Source organism: Parasteatoda tepidariorum, chromosome 7 (genome assembly GCF_982258835.1).
Source record: "Parasteatoda tepidariorum strain Cologne lab strain chromosome 7, Ptep-v5.0, whole genome shotgun sequence".
Taxonomy (NCBI): Eukaryota; Metazoa; Arthropoda; class Arachnida; order Araneae; family Theridiidae; genus Parasteatoda; species Parasteatoda tepidariorum.
In genome coordinates, this window is record NC_141761.1 from 65,374,721 (window position 1) to 65,395,241 (window position 20,521).

Here is a 20,521-nt window from a genome sequence, read left to right on the forward strand (position 1 = left end):
AAAACTACTCAAAGCAGATAAATTTGAACTAAAGGGAAACAAATAAAGCTTTAACATGTTGAGCACTGCGTCAGCCATCTGTGGCTGACACTGGACTTTCCTTTTAGGCCGCGTAAACCACCGGTGTCTGACACTGAAATTACATTTAGGCTGCGTCAACCACCGGTGGCTGACACTGAAATTACATTTAAGCTGCGTCAACCACTGGTGGCTGACACTCAAATTACATTTAGGCTGAGTCAACCACCGGTGGCTGACACTGAAATTACATTTAGGCTGCGTCTGCCACCGCTTGCTGACACTGACCATTCACATAGGGCGCGAAAAACAGCTGACTGACAGCGTATAACATGATATAGAACTATAAAATTTACACTCTTTTAAGGAATTGCAGAAAATTTATTCAAAATTTACTTAAAGAAGTAATTTTATCGATTAAGAGTTCTGTTATAGATTGGGGGTGCCATACATATTCAGAGATGCCAACTTGCTCGGGACAGCAAATATATATTCTAAAGTGGTAATTTATCAATTGTGATTCTTGGTTTAATAAACTCAATTTAGTAGATTTTTATCCACCACAATTTCTACATAATTCGTAGGCGTATGTTATTCACCACTTTTGTCAGATATGTCATGCTAAAACCTTCCAAAAAAATAGCAAAATCCGTCTAATATTTGCAAATTTAGTTTGTAGTTATTTACCGTGGCCAGATGGGCAAGCCATGTAAAAATAGCGTGGCATTCAAAGTGTTAAATATGAAAAAAAATTTAAAAGCTAATATAACTTTAGTCCTGTTAAACATATCTTTATTTCATCCATTTCATCTAGTACCGTTGAATTTTTCTTTATTCAACCAAGATTTTTATTCGATTTTTTTTAATTTTGTTCGAACATTCCTAAATATCAGCATTGTTTTCACCATATTTTCTACCATTTCTTCCCTAACTATTTATGTATCTCATTATATCAAGCATTCTTAATTTCATCTAATATTCTTAATTTTTTTTTTTTTTAATTTCGAAGTTACTTCCTTTTAAATTTTGAGTATGCTTCTTAGGTTCATATACTGTCATAGTTCAATTGCATGAATAATTGTTTGTCATGTTTAAAAAAATTTCACATTGATAATTTTTGGCATTTACTAAATTTAAAACAATCAAACTTTGTGTTTTAATCATGAACTATAATATTTACGGACAATCTATTCTGACGTCATCACATCACTTCTCTTGTGTTCCTGTCATATTTTTGCCTACTTCTGTGAGATTATATCATGAATGATGAATATATTTATAGCATGAATGAATGAATTATTTACCTGTGTGCTTAATTTTAAAGTTGTGTTTTTCTTGCTACATTTCAATGAAAATTATTGAAAAAAGATAGAATTCCATGAATTTATTTAGAATTATTTTCATATCGTGCATTTTTCAGGAGAAAAAGACATTTCTAATCAATTTTAAATCATTTATCTACTATTTTAGTTCTATTATTTGTAAAAGATGTTTCTGTCATATTTTTTCCTATTTTTTTAATTTGTCATATGATTAATTTTAATATAAAAAAAAGAAAAGGGAAAATCCACATTAAAAATACTTTTCGAAATTTATTCTTTATTCAAAAAGTATAAATGGTGCACGTCATCCATATAAATAAGCATTTCATTCAACTTTGAAATAAATTTAAGAACAATGAAAATTATTGGAAATTTAAGTCATAATTTATTTTACAAAATGTACTTATGTCTTCTATAACACACTACGTCTTCGAAGAATTTCCATCTAAGCATTTTGTGGAAATAAAAAAAATAATCAAACGATTGCAAACAGCTTCATAAATTCCATGAAAAAAATAATAAAAGAAAACAATAAACTCAATTTTTTTGTAATTAATAGTTAAGCTTTTCAGCGAAACGTGGCGCTGAGACCGTTCGCATCCCATTGGGAAGAAAACTATCTCTTTTTATATGCTTCAGCATTAGAGTAAAAACTCTTTATATATTCCTGTGTGGTTTTAAATAAGAAATAAAAGTTTATTTTTATGGTAATAGCAACATCCCAGTTTAATAAAAGCTCTTACATGCAAGTTTTTTGTGGAATTTTTCAGCTTTTTGTTTAACTATTTCCAACAAACAACAAAATCAACTGAAAGTTTTGATGATATATATTTACAAAGTCTAAGCTTCCTTATATTTTTTAAGCTATTAACTCTAATAGGCTTTTAATTGCCATTCTAACCCGTTTAAAAAAAACACAAAGATGAATTTTTTTAACTTCTTGGTTAAAAAAAAGGCATTTCTTTTCTTTCGAAAAAACTCCTAAAACACAAAAAATATAGTTCACATATTATTTATGTTAATCTAATATTTGCGATAAGTATTTATTTAGATGTATTTCCTGAAATATAACTATCCCTCAATTCCACAACGTGACACATTTGTTTTACTTTTATAATTTTAAAGTGTAGAGATAGCACAAAAGGTGGCAAACTTTAAATAAACGTAATAAAAAAGAAAAGAGTTCAATTTTAAAGCCTTACAAGTTACCAAATAATTTTTTGCTAAATTTCTTTTTCTTATGTTGGAAGTTACAGTATTTTGTAAGAGTTCGGATTTCTGTTTTTTATCATCCTCAATAAACAGATTTTGTTATTTCTTTTATCTCATAATCTTATATAAGAGGCATAGATGTCAATTTGTGGTGTTTACAAAAATTTCTTTCTTAAGCCCTATTTTTCCAGTTATTTCTTATCTTATTTTTTTATTTATACTTCAAACGCATCTTTTTTTTAAAAGAAACTTTTTTGAAATACTCAATTTATTTGATAATTTAATTTAAAACTAGCATTTTCTTAACCAGTACTAACAAAGGAGGTACCTACATGATGCGCAATTTATTCTTATTTATTTATTTATAGTTGCACATACATATGCAGATTTATGAGCTTAATACAAAGTAAGGCTTAGAAGCCGTTGCCAAGTTGAAGAACAGATAGATAGCACAAGTTAGAGTTGCTTATCACGTAAGGTGATTTATAAACCCTGATTTGAGGACAAATCAGAGGATTGTCCTCGAAAAACTTTACGATTTAAAACACCCATACATTTATGGAAAATATTAACTTATGCACACGCGCATGCAACAAAAACAAAAAAATTTTAAATTCATAAACAATATCATGTCCAGAAACATGTTCATCACACTTGATTTCATCACTAAGCAGTTTTGAAATATAATATGATATTCTGCTTTTGAAATCATGTAAAATGAATGAGTACCTGATCAATGAAAACTGTTAGAAGTAATTTAAGACAAATATGACGTTTTCATCTGTTTGTCTTAGCACTATGCTTTAGCTTTACGTTTGTGTTCTCGGTAAGACAAAATTACCTTATTTAAAAAAGTGATTTTTTTTTTTACATTTCACTGCCTATGTTTTCGGAGAAAATTTAAGACATTTGAGAAAACGGGTTAAAAATTTGAATAGTTTTCTGTCCTTAAAGTTTTTGAATGTTTTTGAGGATAACCAATGAAATTCAAGAACTGTCTTTAAGATTTGTGGACGTTTGGCCACCTTAACACCACATATAAACATCCAGAGTTCCGTTTCCATTCCAACTCGCTGCCTCCACGCACATTTAGTGTAACATCGAGATGACTCGGCCAGAGTGTCTTCGCTGTTTATGCAAAACAGCTGAAATTTTATAATCAGTTTAGTTTTACTCCTCTGACGATCGAATTAATGAGTCAAAATATTTGTTGGTGTATGGTAATTATTAAGTGTGAGTCTATAATGTGGTATATTTTAATTTTCCAAAAAAAATTAAAAATTATCTTAGACTATATTTTTAAAAAAAAAAACAACTATAAAAGTTTCTTATTGTACTCAAAACTGCTTGGCAAAATATCTTAATTTATTTATTAATTTACATTTTTTTTTCTTCTAAAAAGCTCTTCTAAAAACAATTTTCAGATCTTCTAGCAGATTTGTTGTAAACAGATCTATGAAATTGTAGCACTTTATAAAAAGTTTTATTCGATTAAATGCTTTGAAAAACACCATCACAAAACATTGTTACACCTTTAGCAGTTTTAATAGTTTAACTCTAAATAAGGAAAAGACGCTTTTATTTTAAATATCGTATTATGTCCTACATTCAACACATTACAAGGTAAACTAATAATATACTGAAACATTCTCCCAAATTTTCGTGTTTGCAACTATGAAAACTAGCAGTAGTTTTACTGCTTGTAATTTAGACATTTAGAAGACGTAAACCTGATAAGTTTTACACATTTATTAGTTGAATTTAAATTGAAACGAACCAAATTAAAATTCAGTGTCTATTACATAGTAACTAAACAAAAAGTAAATATGTATTGAACTTAGTTTAGTTCCGTCGTAAAGTACTTTTTTACATGATTTGCAACTACGCTGAAACCCCTTACCACCAGTTATGATGATGAAAAAGCAATAAAAAAATTATTCACGGTAAACGTTGTATCTTTTTTCTTATGTGCTTTTTCCGCCCAGTTTCTCTTGCATTGCAACATCTATTTCTTCCAGCTAAAGAGATCACATGTTGCAATTTACCGTAAAAAATATTAATATATTTAAATTATAATAATTCACCCAAAAACTAAGTCATGACCTGATTAAATGAGATCCCATATCACAAATCCCCAATTTTTTTATGGGGGGATGGTGCATAGACCTTTTGCGGGTCTTGGGGTCAACTCCAGACCACTCTTTGGTTATTTAAGATTTAAAGAATAGAGAATAATGTATGCAAAAAATTTTCTCTTATCTACACTTCTTTTTCCAGTTACAAAGTCAATTTTCACTGCATTTGTGTGTAAAATAAAACAAAATTAATGGAGCAAAAATAAAGATACAGAAATGGAGTTGCTATAGTTTTGATTCTATAAACAGAAACCTTTCTTGATGTTTGAACACAAAATCCTTCACGCTTTTTTGAGTTTAGACATTGAGGAAGGTTCTTGTTTATGGAACCGAAACTATAGTATATCCTTTTCTGTTCCTTTATTTGTGCTTTACTCACGTTGCTCTTTTTTATCCCTAATGGATCTCCTTTGTAAGCCTCCTCTTTTTCTCACAGCGTAACACACACATAAAAAAATTCTTTCTTTCAATACAAAATAGTATCACTGTTTTGTATGTACTTTATTGAATATAAAACTGTAAAATATTTTATTTACTTCATTTATAACGGTTTAAAATGCTTTAAAAGTGAAAAATAAATTGATCATGAACTTGTGTGATGCATAAACAAATGTTACACTTTCCTGGCTAACCTGAACGTTTTTAATCGTGAAACACTGAGTCATAATTTAATAAGAACAATGAAAACCAGCAATGTAATTGATGAATATTTCTTTGCAGAAACAGAGAATCACTTGGATATCGAAGGATGTTTGCCCAGCAACCACTATCAGAGAAGAAGATCAAGAGCTGTTCTTTATCAGCTCTCAGGGCACTACAAGCAAGACAAAATTAAATCCAAGCTTAAGCTAAACAATGTAAGAATTAGAACAAAAATAATTCCATGCTTATATTTTATTTTTATTCTACAAACAAAATCTGAATGCTTAACTACTAAATGTTTGAAATGAGTATCTATTGAAAAAATTTTCCTATTATGATTTCTCGCGCATTCGGAACTTAGTCTTATTTTTGACAAATTATCATGAAAAGATTTCAAATGTTCAACATATCGCACCTATATAATAATGACGTCAGAAAGAATAATTAACGCAACGTGTAATTTAATTAGTTACTTATTTAATACACTTTAGACACCTTCAAAACTCAATATAGATTTAAATTGAAGTTCATAACTTTTTTGAGCGTGCAATGATTAGGGAAACCGAAATATTAAAATCTAAGCGTTGAAACTAATAAATGAAACAAATGTCACATGGCAATAAAAATAGTTCTAAAACAAACCATCGCTTTTTTATATCGATCTTTTCAACCATCTTTTTATGAAAATTCTTGGTAAAACTATGAATAAATATCGCTGAAAGGTGTCTGCAATTATTGTACATTTGAACACAAACAACAATGATCTATAGATTAAGATCATAATCGTAATTCGATTATCGTAAATTTGAAATTAAGACAAATTTTGAAAAACTAAATAAATCAACAAATGTAATACTTAGACAAAATCGAGAGATAGGTTTCGATAACATAGTGTAATAAGTAATGTATATTAATTGTCACATTTTAGTTGTTCTACTTATAAGTGACCCTTAATATTGGTTTGAGTGTACCATAACTATATGGTATAAGGTTTGCCCAAATGAAAAGTGAAAAAGTTGAATGAATAGAATACCTTTATTGGAAATGAAAATAAATCGCCATGAGTGTTGTAACTCAGATCCCATCGTTTAGATAGCATGTCTATACCTTTGCTGTAGAAAGATTGTGGTTGATTCTGGTGAAAGTCCTGTACAGCTTCTTACACTTCGTCGCTCGAATGAAAACGTGTCTCCTGTTAATGCTCTTTTAAGTGACCCAACGATGTAGAAGTCACAGGGTGACAAATCTGGGTCGTACGCGAGGTGTTCCAACACTTCCTAACGGAAATTTTGAAAAGTTGTCTGAGTTTCACAGGACATGTGAGAGCGGGCATTGCATGTAGAAGAATCACTTGTTGTGTAAGAAAGCCTGGCCCTTTGCTTTTGATCGCTTTTTGTAGTTTTGTCAATGAACTCGATCATTGTGTTAAATTAACAGTATCCCCTTGGGGCAGGAAATCCATCGTTGTTGTGATCTGGATGCATTATTTTGTAGCACGGCTTTACTTTCAATTTCCTCACCCACGAACAACTTTCTCTGTTGAAGGCCACATGCAGTGCACACCTCCTTCCGCCCTATATATCCGTCTTCGGAAGAGGGGCTAGTCATTCTGGCGCAATCCCACGCATGCATTTTTTATTTGAATAAGCCTTATATCTACATAAGTCGCTAAAAATCTATTTATAAGTCTGTTTATTCAAACCACTTGAGCATATTTACTATTATTATTAAAACCACTTGTTATGGACATATATCTCTAAATATTTCTGTACATGTGCTGAGAGCATTCCGGTAGCGCAATCGAGAAGATGTCGCTCACTCCATCGGGGAAAATCCGAGTGTGAGTTCGATCCTTGAAGCAAACTAAACATACGGAGTGCGCACAGCAAGCTCCACGTTAAAATTGTTGTGGCTGAAAGTCCTCAAATTGGTTGTAAAATAAAAACTTGGAGACCGTGGCTACCAGCTCGAGTTCTGCCCATGTCACCTTACGTCGCAGTTTAAAATTAAGTAGCGTTCTTACCATGGCTGTTAAAAGATAGATTACTGAAAAATGGGGCTAAGTTCATGGCCACGGTTGAGTGGAGTGAGATATATACAGGGTTTGTCCAAAAACGTAAATTCGCAGATTTTGCAATGCGGTGGATGCATGCTGCAATGTGCTCAATCATCAACATTCATCCAGAGAATAACTACAGTCGTTTCCGTTTCTCATGAAGCACTCATACAGCGAGTTTCGTGTGAAGCTTGGCTGTCCAAGATGAGAATTTTTCTATCTTACGCGGACTTGGTTAATAACGGTCAATCAAAATGCAAAGACAAACGGAGACTGAAGGCTCTGAAAAACTCAGTGGTGAAGCCCGATGAAAAGCTAATAAATGGGATGAGCATGACAGAAATCTTGAACTTAAAACCATTTTAATGGCGCAGGCATTCATTTCGCCAAATAGCAGACTTTGCAATCGATAGGAAAACTTCATAAAAATGTGATGGATACCGCTGAGTACTGCTGGTGTGGCTCCTGAAATGTGTTTTCGAGCTTGAAAACACCCATGAAAAGACATGGTGCCGGAACACTAGATTGAGTAAAAGACTTTCACATCAAGGCTCTATGAGACATTCTAGAAAAAAAGCCTACCACAACATCTTCGATTCCTAAAAACCTCTTTAAACTATGTATCGCCCAAGAGGAACCGATTTTATAACATTTTAATGTGTTTCTTAGATTCATTAAGATTGATAAATATAAATGTTTTTAATCGACTCAATAGCTATTACTTTTTGGATAAGCCCCGTACCTCCTTATATGCTATATTAATCTATAACAGCCAAAATATAAATAAATGATTATTTGCCTTTCTCATCAACAGCAATGAATCATTTGCCTTTTAATCATATTAAAATATAAATTTATTTTTTTAGGGATTAGGAAGCAAAGTTAACTGCAAGAAATCAATTTTTAAAAATTTATTATATTATAAAATTTTTACTCCAACCGGTACTGTCTCAACATTCAAATAATGAGAAAATTAATTAAAATAAATTTCCCATAATTGAAAAGTTTCTAAAAAATGTTTAATGAAGTTGTTTGGATTTTTAACACCCAGAATGAATTTATCGTATATTAAAACTACGTTGATGGAAAAAAGAATACTGCATTATGATATATTTGAAAATTTTAACAGGTAGGATTAACAAACGTATAATACGTCACAACATACTCAAGTATTAGAACGGTTGATATCCTTACATGCTCAAAAGTTTTTTTAGCCTCTTCTAATTTAAAGTAAAGATGCAAATCCCCAGACAGAATTTTCAAATTACATTATCTAAGATAAACAGCTAGATTATACTTTAAAAATGGTATTTTGCGTAATATCCTTATTTTTAATTAAAATTTTTGATACATATTATTTTTTGTTTTACATGCATTTATATAATAACTGTTGTAAGATTCGTATTTTACAAATTCAATTTCGTTTACCCATTTTTCACTCTTATAAAATATAGTGTTTGCATACTTTTGATGCAATCATAGGGACTCAATATTTATCTATTCAATAGACTCAATGTTGAATTGAGCTTACATGAAAAATTTAGCAAACATAACAAAACGCATTTTTGTTGGGGCAACAGTGTAATATTGAAAATTGAATAATGTGGCATGCCGGCCAGGTGACCGAGCGGTCAGCGTGCTTGACTGTGACGCTAGTGGCAGCGGGTTCAAATCCCGCTCAGGGCATGGATGTTTCCCTCTCTGTGTGTTGTTCTCTGTTGTGTGATGTGTGAATGTGACCCACCCTATTAATGGGTATCTGCGGCAATGTGGCGTGGGTAATGTTGCTCGCCTCTGTGACTTTGGTTCACAGGTGCCCACTGGATAACGTTAAATGAGCAACACTTCCGGCATCTTTCGAAGTGAAGAACGAAAGTTTACTGCCTGCCGTTAAAAAAAAAAGTTTGGCATTACATTAGTACTTACTTTAGCTGGAGAAACTCGCTGGTTGAACACGTGCTATTTCTTATATAGGTAGACGTGTACTATTTTTTAGAGCTCCACACACTCATTTACACACACGATTCGATATTTTACGACAATCTTAGCACCTCAAATATCATACATTAAGAACCTACTAACTATAAAATTGCATCTAATAATTCGTTCCTCTGGCTGTTTGAGGAATATTGTATACCACTAAAACAAGTGCTTATGATCGGTTAAAATACTGACAAACAGCATTAATCGTGAGCTATCAAAATGTACAAGCACAAATCAGTAACCCGAACCAAAACTCATACTTTTCAAATAGCCATTTAACATTCATTTAATTTGCAAACATTCACATGACTCAGCCGAAATACCTCTTTTCTTTCAAACTTTGAAACAATTATTTCTTTTTAACTTATTTCTTTTTCTTGCGTGTTATTTTTATGTCTTAACAGAAAGGTTTTGTACAATTTAGCAATGTCAATAAGATCAATGTGTTAACCAATTTATGCCCGTTTTTTTATATCAATGTAATGTAAGAAGTAACCATTCATTAATGTTCAAACTAACTTCCCTAATGTTCAAACTATTTTCCAGTTAATTCTAAAAAAATCACAATTCCATGATTACAGATTAAAATTAGAAGCTTTATACTGTATTCATACCACAATGGACACATTTTGTTTCTTCAGGATAAAAAGTAAGGATGAAACAAGTATGCATTTAATTTTTATGCTTTTGAAGACAGAACTAGAATTCTTTTTTTTTTTTTATCTGCTGTTGTCCTTTTAATATACATATATTTTTTTACATTTCAAAATTAATAGTAACCATTTAAGACTTGTGAAATTATTGTTTGTTTGTTAATTATTTGAATAAAAAGGAATTTTTTGGGAAAGTTTTAAGAAAAAATTAGAAATAGCAACTACTCAATTGATGTGGAATTTTGTGTTAGACATTCTTTTGTATAAAATTTTTTTATTTTAAAAAAATTAGTTTTTTTTCTTTTCTTTTTTTCTTTGTTATTCCTAAAATCTCAAAGGCCAACATTTTCGAGCTGCAAGGCCAAAGCTCACTAAATAAGGAAAAACAAACTTTTAATCCTTTCATTTAGAAGTAAACTAAAAGGATTACTACAATTTTCAGCTTCCCACAGTTTTTATAACTAATTATACTAAACTACAACTATGCTTCCAAAAAATGTCTCGAAAGGATCTTGCTATTGGAGCGGAAAAGTTAATATCTTTCTTATTTCTCAGAAATCTTAAAATTAAAAAAGCTATTCTTTTTTAAAAATTCTCTGCTCCTTGAATAATATTCTCTTTTTATATTTTTTTTATCTTCCATTCCGGTTAAGCAATCTTAAGTTAAATGAGGCATCATTTAAATAGCTCAGAAAATGAGTAAGTAAAATTATACATGCGTGTATATTTTTTAAATGCTTTTTCTGACACACAATTTAATGAACAACATCATCTTAATCAACACAATTTTTGTGTCTTAAGTAATTGATATAAAAAAAGCACAAATTTATAAAATGCGATTATTTTTTTTTTAGCATTATTTTCCATCAGAAAAATTTTATGTCGAATTTCATGTCGGACATGGTGTAATAAAAATGAATATCTCTTTGATTTCAATCTAAATGGCTAGAAGGCTTAACCTTAAATATGCTGATTAATTGGTGCAGAAAATACTTAAAGTTGAAAAATTCGACACTGAAACGTACTTTCTCTGAATAAAGATGCCTTTTTTTACAGTTTTGAATTTTTCATTCTCGATGTATGTAATTTTATAACTGAATTGAACAGCCAACATGATTCGGACCAACATGACGACTGACGTTGTTCAACTCCGTAACCTTGTAATTTTGAACCTAACTCAAAAGACAAGAGATTCAAAGGACCTGTTTAAAATAAGGAACTCCCCCAGACATTCGTCTGGACCTGTGGCGGTGACTATGGTAACGAGATATGACTATTTCAAGTAGGGGTGCGAGGTTTTGGAGTAGTTTCGACTCTGGTAAGCGAGAAAGGGAATCTCTTTCTTCGGTCTATTGTGTTAGTCCTAGAGTGAAGCTACCATCCCTAAAATGCGCCATTCTTGTTTCCATAGCTCCAGGCGACTTCAGACTTTGTGGCGGGAGGAGTTCTAAGCTTAGACAAACTATACCTTAGACCTATTGTAATCACTTACACTGCCATAGTCAGAAATGAATTCATTATAGTGGATTGTAAAGCTAAGCCACATCACACTCAGCTAGTGAAAATTTTCCTTTTCAACGAAGAAATTCTTCAAATGAATTCAATCATTCTTTCAAATGCGCGCTTAGCAGAACATGCTTGGAGCATTCTACACAAAAGAGCAGCTAATCGCTTATCACACCCAGAATCAATTCTGCTGGAATGTTCTCTTCTTGAGAAGGGGAGTGGAGAATACTCCAGTCCCTCATTGATTCTATGCCTCCTAGGTATGCGATATTGCTTTCGAAGAGGAGAAACCACACCATTAATTGAAACTCCCTTTTTTATTCAAGAAGTCACATTTTTTCTTTATCAGTCTAAGATGCACGAATTGCGTAGTTTTTGTTTACCGAAAAATATCGACAATAAAATTTATTTATTTATTTTTCATTTTCTTTTTTTTTATATTTTACAAGACCTTATATCATATATTAGTCACCAAATCACAATCTTAGAATTTTTATTCTGAAATTACGGTAAAGAACATTTTATACCTCTACGGTTTTGAAATTATTAGTATGCTTAAAATATCATGAATGCAAAACTAAAAGGTTTTTTAATCATTTGCAATTAACATGGTTTAAAAAACCGTAAAAGAGAAATTTAATTGGTCATTTTAGCTAGACTTTGCATTAGGTAATAGGTATTGAAGTCCAGCTGTGGTTGAGCTGTGTTTTATTAAATGAACCATTGAATGTGTTTCAATAGCATATCTGGTTGGTTCACTTCTCGTTAGAGATGGTAAATACTAGGCTTTATTGTGTTAAGCTGCTTTATGATGCTGCCATTTATGCGAGAATAAGAGTATCGTATTCAAAATATGCAGAGTGATATATTCGGAAGTGCATGACATTGCAAACTCTCCATATGTTGAAGGCAGAAGAAATATTGTGGTATTAACACTGGGAATCGAACCTCCACTCTGTCGGTCATCAGATTGACAAATTAGCCCTCTCGGTTATAATATGTAACCAGCTGCAAGAAAAAAAGTAGCTTTATTAGGTAGGCCTAGTTGGTTCCATAAAACTTTTAATGTTTGAACGTATTAGTCGAAAGCAACTAATAAACGGTTTGTCTCCCATTTAACAGTTTGAATACCATCTTATTCATGGTTCTTTGATTATTTTGTTTGAATATGGTAAAATAATAATTAAATAAATTGTTATTCAGTCATTTTTTCCTAGAAATTTCTTTCTCTGCAATTTATTAATAAAATTATAATACCACTTATTTGTTTTGATCAATGTAGTATACGAATTTTGATAACACACTGATATATTTGATACGTTATGCAAAGAATTTAGGTATAAACTAGACCAGGGGTTTCCAACTGGCGCCCAGGGGGCCGCATCTGGCCCACGAACCCTTTTTGTGGCCCGCGAGCTAAAACATATTAGTTGTCATTTTTTTGCGGACAATTTTCGTAAAAAATCTTTATGGGTTTAAAATATTTTTCTCGTTAACAAAAACGTAATTTCTTCGTTTTTGTGAAATTTAACATACCAACAGAGCAAAAAAATTGATTTCTCAGGTTTTGCATCCAAGAAAATATTTATTTAAATTCGAAAATAATCGTGTTTGTTGCTCTTTTTTATTTCACTTTTTTGTATTTTGTGAAGATAAATTAGCATATGTGTATCAGAAATTTTCTCGAAGAAATTCACCGATTTAACTTTTTGAAACCACTCATTTTGGACTAAAATATTTACACACACATTTGTGAATTTTAAATGTAAATATCTATTCTCTGGTGACTGCAGCAGACAAACCTCAATTTTCTCATTGAACATTTTGTGTGCTGTGTAAGTTTTAATGCTAACCTTTTCAATGTTTTATATCTTAACAATTAGAAATCTGTTGCACATAAATTGTTTAATACATAGGTGCACATTGATGTTATTGCAGCCCGAATTTTTATTATTTATTTAATATTTTTGAAAATATTGTTAATGACAATTAAATATTTTTAAAAATCTACTTCTTATTTTAATTTGTAATTCAATAGTTTTGTTTTGTAGAACTTGGTAAAAATCTGACAGTCATATTTAATGTTCCTTCAAACATAAGAGTCCTACATAAAATTTTGATAAAGTTGGGGCCCGCCAATTGATGTGTGTTTTTAGTTGTGGCCCCCGGTCTCATGTAAGTTGGAAACCCTTGAACTAGACGAAATTGTTGGGGGGAAATAAAAACAAGTTATTAGCCGAATCAAAACATAAAAAAGTGCTTTTGGAGATTGAAAGGAATATTTTATTTTACTGGAGCTATTATAGCCTTAGATTCAAGCTTTAGAATATCGTGCTTTTAACTAATGTGTGACAAAACTTACAGCAAGCATTCTGTAGCAGTTAACGAAATACAATATCGATCAACTTTTGTTTTCCTTTTTAGAATATTTACGCAGAGTTTTTTCAATTCAATCATATACCTTTTACTGAAAAGGATATTGCAGTTTAATTTACATAGTTGCTATTGTTCAAATCCTTAACAACGCCTGGCTGAATATTATTCTCAAATAATATCCTTATTTTTGTTTAACTCGACATTTTTAAACTCGCGGAGTGTACTCAATATTTTTAAAATGTACTTAGTTAAAAGTTTAAAACAAAAATTGCATTTAAGCCCCGAATTGCATTAAAGGATATTATTCTTTCCAAGACTTAGGGATAAAAAAAAAAGAGTTTAAATTTATTGGCAACAATAATGTTATCCGATTAGGTTTCCCGAACAGCCAAATAAACATTGATAATGCCTTTTTAACTTTGTATAGGATTACCTTGAATAATGAAATTCTTTGAGACGGTCATGCATTTAAATTAATTCAAACCAAAATAACAGCATCCATTGTTCGTTTCCTAACCTTTTTGAATGTATTGAGTGTCGGGAAAGCGCCATTTTTACTTAGCTTATATTTTGAACTTAATTGTATTTTCTCCCTTTTTCTAGAACTTGCTCCATCGTCCTGCTGTCATGCCTGAATACAAAGCAGAATCAATTGAAAAGTCTCGCTTTATTCTGTCTCATTACGGTTTGTTCAAAACGTGTTGGGATTGGTTGATTCTCATTGGAACGTTTTACGTGGCAATCGTCGTCCCCTACAGCGCCACTTTCCGGGACACGGGCGAGGCTCCTTTATTTAACAAGACAATCATCACAGATGTGATTATGGAGTCTATTTTTATCATTGGTAAGCTGAAAGCCATAAAGATCGTTTGTTTTCATAAACTATCCATTTTATCGATTTCGAACAGACAAAACAGACACGAATTTTTTCAAGATGGTTGCATAATTTACTTGTTTATAAAAAATATATAACAGTTCATGACTTAGTGAATAATGAGTTAAAAAAAAATTCCTCGTCATCATAAAAGTGCCTAAAAGTATTTTTTAACTATGCTTTTAAATTTATTCGCATAATACAAACACATAGTGCTTATGTACCCCTAGTTGGAGAGCATGGGTTAAGGAATTAAATCCTGGTGGCCAACAAGACAACTGACTTGTGCATGCAGCAAGGTACACATTAAATTTGCCGTGGCTGAAACATCTCTCATTTATTGGGGTGGGGAAGTTTCTGAGAGAGGACCGGCTCTGACGAGTCGTCTTACGAGGATTGATCAGAATTGAACCTGTCTGACCGTTGCAGTCCTACCATGGTCATTAAAAGATAGAGCCATAAAAATAGGGCTAGGTACTTGACCATGGTTGATTGATGATGATACAATTAGACAAATACAAATAGCAAATTAAATTTTTTGAAATAAATATTGAATAATAATTTATAATCTAACTTAGATGACTTAGACCAGTACCAAAATCAGGTGGCATTCCTACCATACCCGTTTAAAGATAGAGCCTTAAAAGTGAAGCTAGGTGCTTGACAATGATTGGGTGATAATGATGATAATGCAAATACACAAATAAATAATTGGTTAAATTTTTGAAATAAATATTTGCAACAATTTGTAATCTAACTTAGAGGACACAATTTGTATCCAAATCCACCGAATATTGAGAAATACTGCATTCTGATCAAATAATAAAATCGCAAATAATAACAATAGTAGCTCGGCAAAATCATAAGGGGGGTATAAGTCATCTAAAAGATGAAATCTTACTTTAAAAGTTGAGGTAGCAAACTATGTTCGACGGTGAAAATTGAGAAAAAATAATATGCAGATTCTGATAAAGTAGAAAGGATAGAAATATAAAAAACAACTACAAAAGATACTACAAATTTGCTAACTATAAAAAACTATTTGATTAATTGTTACAAAAAAATTTAAATAATGACCGTTGACGTCTTTGATCAATCTGCAAAGACGCAAAAATGATTCCCATCCACTGTCTCCTCTAGATTCAGAGGCAACATGCTATTTTCCTCTTCTCAACATAATTTATGGCCCCATCTCATCCTGTAGAGTTCCCTTTAGCAGCTATAGTGGGGCAATGTACTAGCGTGTATGTCTGTCTATACACTTATGAATTTAAGAAAATTTTATTAATTTAAAGAAAAAATTAAAAAATTTTATTTTATTTTATTAAATCGAAGTAACTAAAGAAAAATCTTTTAAATTATTAAGTAAAAAATATCTACCCTATTTTCGATAAATTGGAAGTTTTAATGACCAGGGCTGAACTTGAATGCAACCGGTTTTATACAAACTTTTTCTTTACCTAAATTTAATCTGATGGAGCATCTCAACTCTAATAATCTAGAAGTGTTCGTAACTAAACAAGAAACAAACTAATCGTTTACGTTACATAACATATTAAATGTAGATACTAAGAAACGTGTTCTAGTTGTTTTGCTAACAAAATAATAAGGGAAATCATAGTTGGGAATTTAACTGTGAAAAACTTTGATTTTACTGTATGTTAGGAATGTCTCCATGTGCGAAAAAAAGATTTGTCATTTACTTTGTACTTAATGTGTACTAGGCCATATAAATAAATAATAAACTTCATTAGCAGCCTTGTAATGACAGAGAGGATTTTTATTATGTAAAGAATGGCAGTGGGCCTCTGAAATTTTTCAACACAGTACAATAATTATTTTCAAACAAAGCGATATTTGTATCAAACTCTCTTTTTTACTTTAAATGTTTTTATTGATTTTATTATTATAAAAAAGAAATAAAGATGTATAGTTGATTATTAAGAACATCTTTTACTTTTAAAATTATCAATAGTTCAGTTTTCTAATACGCCTGGGATTTTTTAACGCTAAATTGAGAAATATTTATAATATTTAAACATGACAAATCATATTTTATATTTCAAATATTAAATATGATCTAGGGTTTGTCTAGACATAATCAAAAGTACTGGCTAAGCAGCTTCAACCATTGTTTACACAAAGGGTAAACAATGTTGTTGAGTTAAAAGAAGCAGCATTGCTTTTGCAGCAGTTCATTTGAGTACAATTACATGTAACAGCCTTATATGTAGCAGTTTAGTTATTGGTCTAATTCACTCTTCCAGAACTACATTAAAGTAATAAATTCCATTGTATTAAAACTGTACTAGATTCTATTTTTCAAGAGAATTAATAAAATTTTATATTTTTGTAGACCATTTTGTGTTACTTAAAATAAAGACTATATGTAGACATGCACAAATTCTATAAACGCTGAGAACTTATTTTGAAATTTCTCATAGTACCTTAAATAATATTTTATAGATATTCTTCTGAATTTCCGTACAACGTATGTGAACAAGGAAGGAAAAGTTGTTGCTGATCCCCATTCGATTGCTATCAACTACTTAAGAGGATGGTTCGTCGTTGATCTCCTTGCTGCCTTACCTTTTGATCTCCTTTATGCCTGCAATCTCTATAGCAGAGTGAGTAGCTTCCTTTTTTTTCTCCTTATAGCAATTGATGTTTTCAATCTTTGAGACTTGTTTAAATATATATTTCATTTTCTAAGTATAAAAATACGTAAAGGATCAATTAAAAATGTAGAACATAAACTAATTTTATTAAATTTTAACATTAGGCAGATCTTAAAGAAAAAAAAACTATCTATAAAATGCGCCTTGAGTTTATTAAATTGTCTAAATGTCAATTTGCATGTTCTTTTAGGCTCTTCAAATATTAATTATCACTTGAAATTATTATTAAGACACCTTTTTTTTAACATCGTTCATCTTGTTTACTTCTAGTTATATTAAGTCTAATTCGTAAATTTCTTACGTATTTATATCAACAATTCACGATTTTCAGTTGATGTGTTTTTATATTTTGTAGATAAGATTAACATGATGTAAGGCACTTTCTTAATTTTTTTCTTCAAAATATGCAACACCAAGATTTTGAGACTTAATAGAATCATTTGATTAATTCTATCACAAAACTTAAAATTTCTCTGAATACATATTAAAATGCTCCAATTAAATGTAATTTAATGTATTTTAAGCTTTTATACGTTTTTGAATCGAATTTTTTATAGATATAATCTTAACAAAAGAAATAGTGGAGAGTTAATAGGCATTATCATAAAGCATTTTTTTATTTCTCATTAATTAGTAATTCTTTACATTTATATGCTTAAATTAGCTTTAAAATGTTCGCATTATAGTACAACAGAACTTACTAGTGATAAGGGAAGATTCATGCAGAAAGGATTGATTTCGAAGATGCATTTTAATTGTTTCCTAATTGGTAACTCACAGTATCAGCAACGAGAACCACTCCAGAACAAAAGGCACGTAACAAAGGCGATGATTCTCTTTTTTCCAATAACTTTCCCCAAAGACAAAACCAATAATAAGGCTGGAGCAAAAATTATTTGACCCTAGTGCTCATTAATCCGTCAAACTAGAAGTAAAATCAAATTGTTTAGACTTCTTCATTAATACATTATTCGCAAAAAAAGAGGGGGAAATATGGAGTGGGGAAAATGTTGTTTAATATAACACATAAGGTTTTATTGTAAATTTAAGACTTCTTTAACAATTGGAATTAATAAATAAGACATCTGAAAGAAAAACAACTCCTGAAATCCTGAAAGAGGAAGTGAGTGAATGTAACATGTGCACAAGATCATAAATCAGTCTTTCTTTTAACAGAAAAAGATTAGTGGAGGCCAATACCGAGATCTAATTTTCCGAAATAACGTTACCGATATCTATTTTTTCATTGTATCCATAGGGCATAAAATATTAATGCTTGACCAGCTCACTAATGGACCTACTCCCTCGAGAAAATATCTCAAACTGAATTCATGCAGCAACACGATCGAACTTCAAGAATCATTAAAACTTATCAATGGAAACTTTAAGTTAGAGTAACAGATAACTTGTTTCAGATACATTTATAAAAGGCAACTGTTAATTCTAACTAAACTAAAATATTGTAATATTACGTATTACAGAGCTTTTATACTGGATTTTACACGATTTATATATCATTAATTTATAAACTTATCTTATATGGGATGAAAAATATTGATTTTAACCAAAGTCATTTAAAGTCAACGTCATTTAACCAAAGTCAGTCACTGTTACTATGACGACAGTTCATTTCTTTTGTATTGTTTATGCATTTTCAAGGGTTTATAAAATTTATTTATTTAACGCATGCTTATCTTATTTTATAGATTATTATAAGATTATTTATTTTAATTATAAGAGCGCATTATTATAGATTCGTAATGCCATAGCAATAGTTTTCATTCAGTAAGTAAGTAAATAAAATAAAAAGTAGGGGAGAGTGGGGTCAATTGTAACAGGGTACGATTGTAACAGAGCAAAAATTTCGAGTGTCGGGTTCTAGATTTAGTTCCTAGGAGGCGCACAAGGTGTATTTAATAAATCTACATATACACCCCTGCTGGCAACCATTTTTATGTACTTTTGAAAGAGTTACATCACAAAAGATATTTTCACGCAACGTAAGTGCTTTTTTTGGTGTTAGAATATTATATTGTAACAAAGTAATTTTGTTTAAACAAATAAAAATTATTAACCGAATATATAAGTGGACACCTTAATTAACATTTCCAAAAAAAAAGATTAGTTTCATTAATTAACTAGCATTGCTTTTAACAAATGAAGCTGAAATGGCGTCTTGGGGACGATTGTAACAATAAGTAAAGGGACGATTGTAACAGCTGAAAATAAATAATCTTATGTTTACAAGCCATTACTTAACTCTTTAAGAACCACCAATAGTTTCCTATATCATTTATATTAAGTTGCATGTGCATTATTTCATTTGTCACCTTTCACAGCATAAATTAAAATTTTTAACCCCTTAAAGTTAAAAGTTTAACCCTTTAGGTCGCCGCTCATTATTATTTTTATTCCTAAAATATCATTACTATTTTGATCAATAAAAAAATATATCACAACTATGATAATATGTATAATTAACTATGTTTTAGTTGAATTTATGAACAGTTACAATTGACTCCGTAAGTGGGGACAATTGTAACAAGTGCACGACTGTCAAAATTTGTTAATAACTAATATAATAACATTTAAAATAAGGTATATATTTGTTTTCTAGTAGAGGATAGTCTATTTTACTCGTCTGTCAATTAATACTAATAATATATTGGATTTTTTGTTACTTAAAAATAGTTAAGTAAAAAATGTTACAATTGACCCCACTACAGAAAAAGTGGAGGAGAAATAATGACTTAATCATTTAATGGGTGGATTTGTGTATAAAAAAATAGTTTGTAGACGTATTTGTGTCTAGGAGAATCTGCAAACCAACTATTTAGGGAATCAGATAATCGTTGAATCAGCTAATCAAGGAATGGAATTAGAAAAATTAATTTGTAAATAAGTTCATAAATAAAGAAAAAATGTCGATAAACCTATAATACAATTTGCTATATGGAAATCAACAAGCATTTTTCATTTTTTACTTAAAAGTTTCGACGAATGTGTTTTTTATTTATTTAAGTTTCCTAAGTTTCAATGCTTGGAAAATTTAAACTATGCTGATCT

At 30.6% G+C, this 20,521-nt stretch overlaps 1 protein-coding gene across 2 annotated transcripts in view; it reads left to right on the forward strand.

Annotated features, from left to right (window-relative positions):
• Elk (Eag-like K[+] channel) overlaps window positions 1–20,521 on the forward strand; it is a 257,112-nt gene that overhangs the window by 208,883 nt on the left and 27,708 nt on the right. For both annotated transcript variants that reach the window (XM_071183358.2, XM_016068630.4), the window contains 3 exons: window positions 5,408–5,544; window positions 14,507–14,747; window positions 17,244–17,404. In XM_071183358.2, coding sequence (XP_071039459.2) covers window positions 5,408–5,544; window positions 14,507–14,747; window positions 17,244–17,404 — 539 coding nt within the window. The remainder of the gene's footprint in view (window positions 1–5,407; window positions 5,545–14,506; window positions 14,748–17,243; window positions 17,405–20,521) is intronic.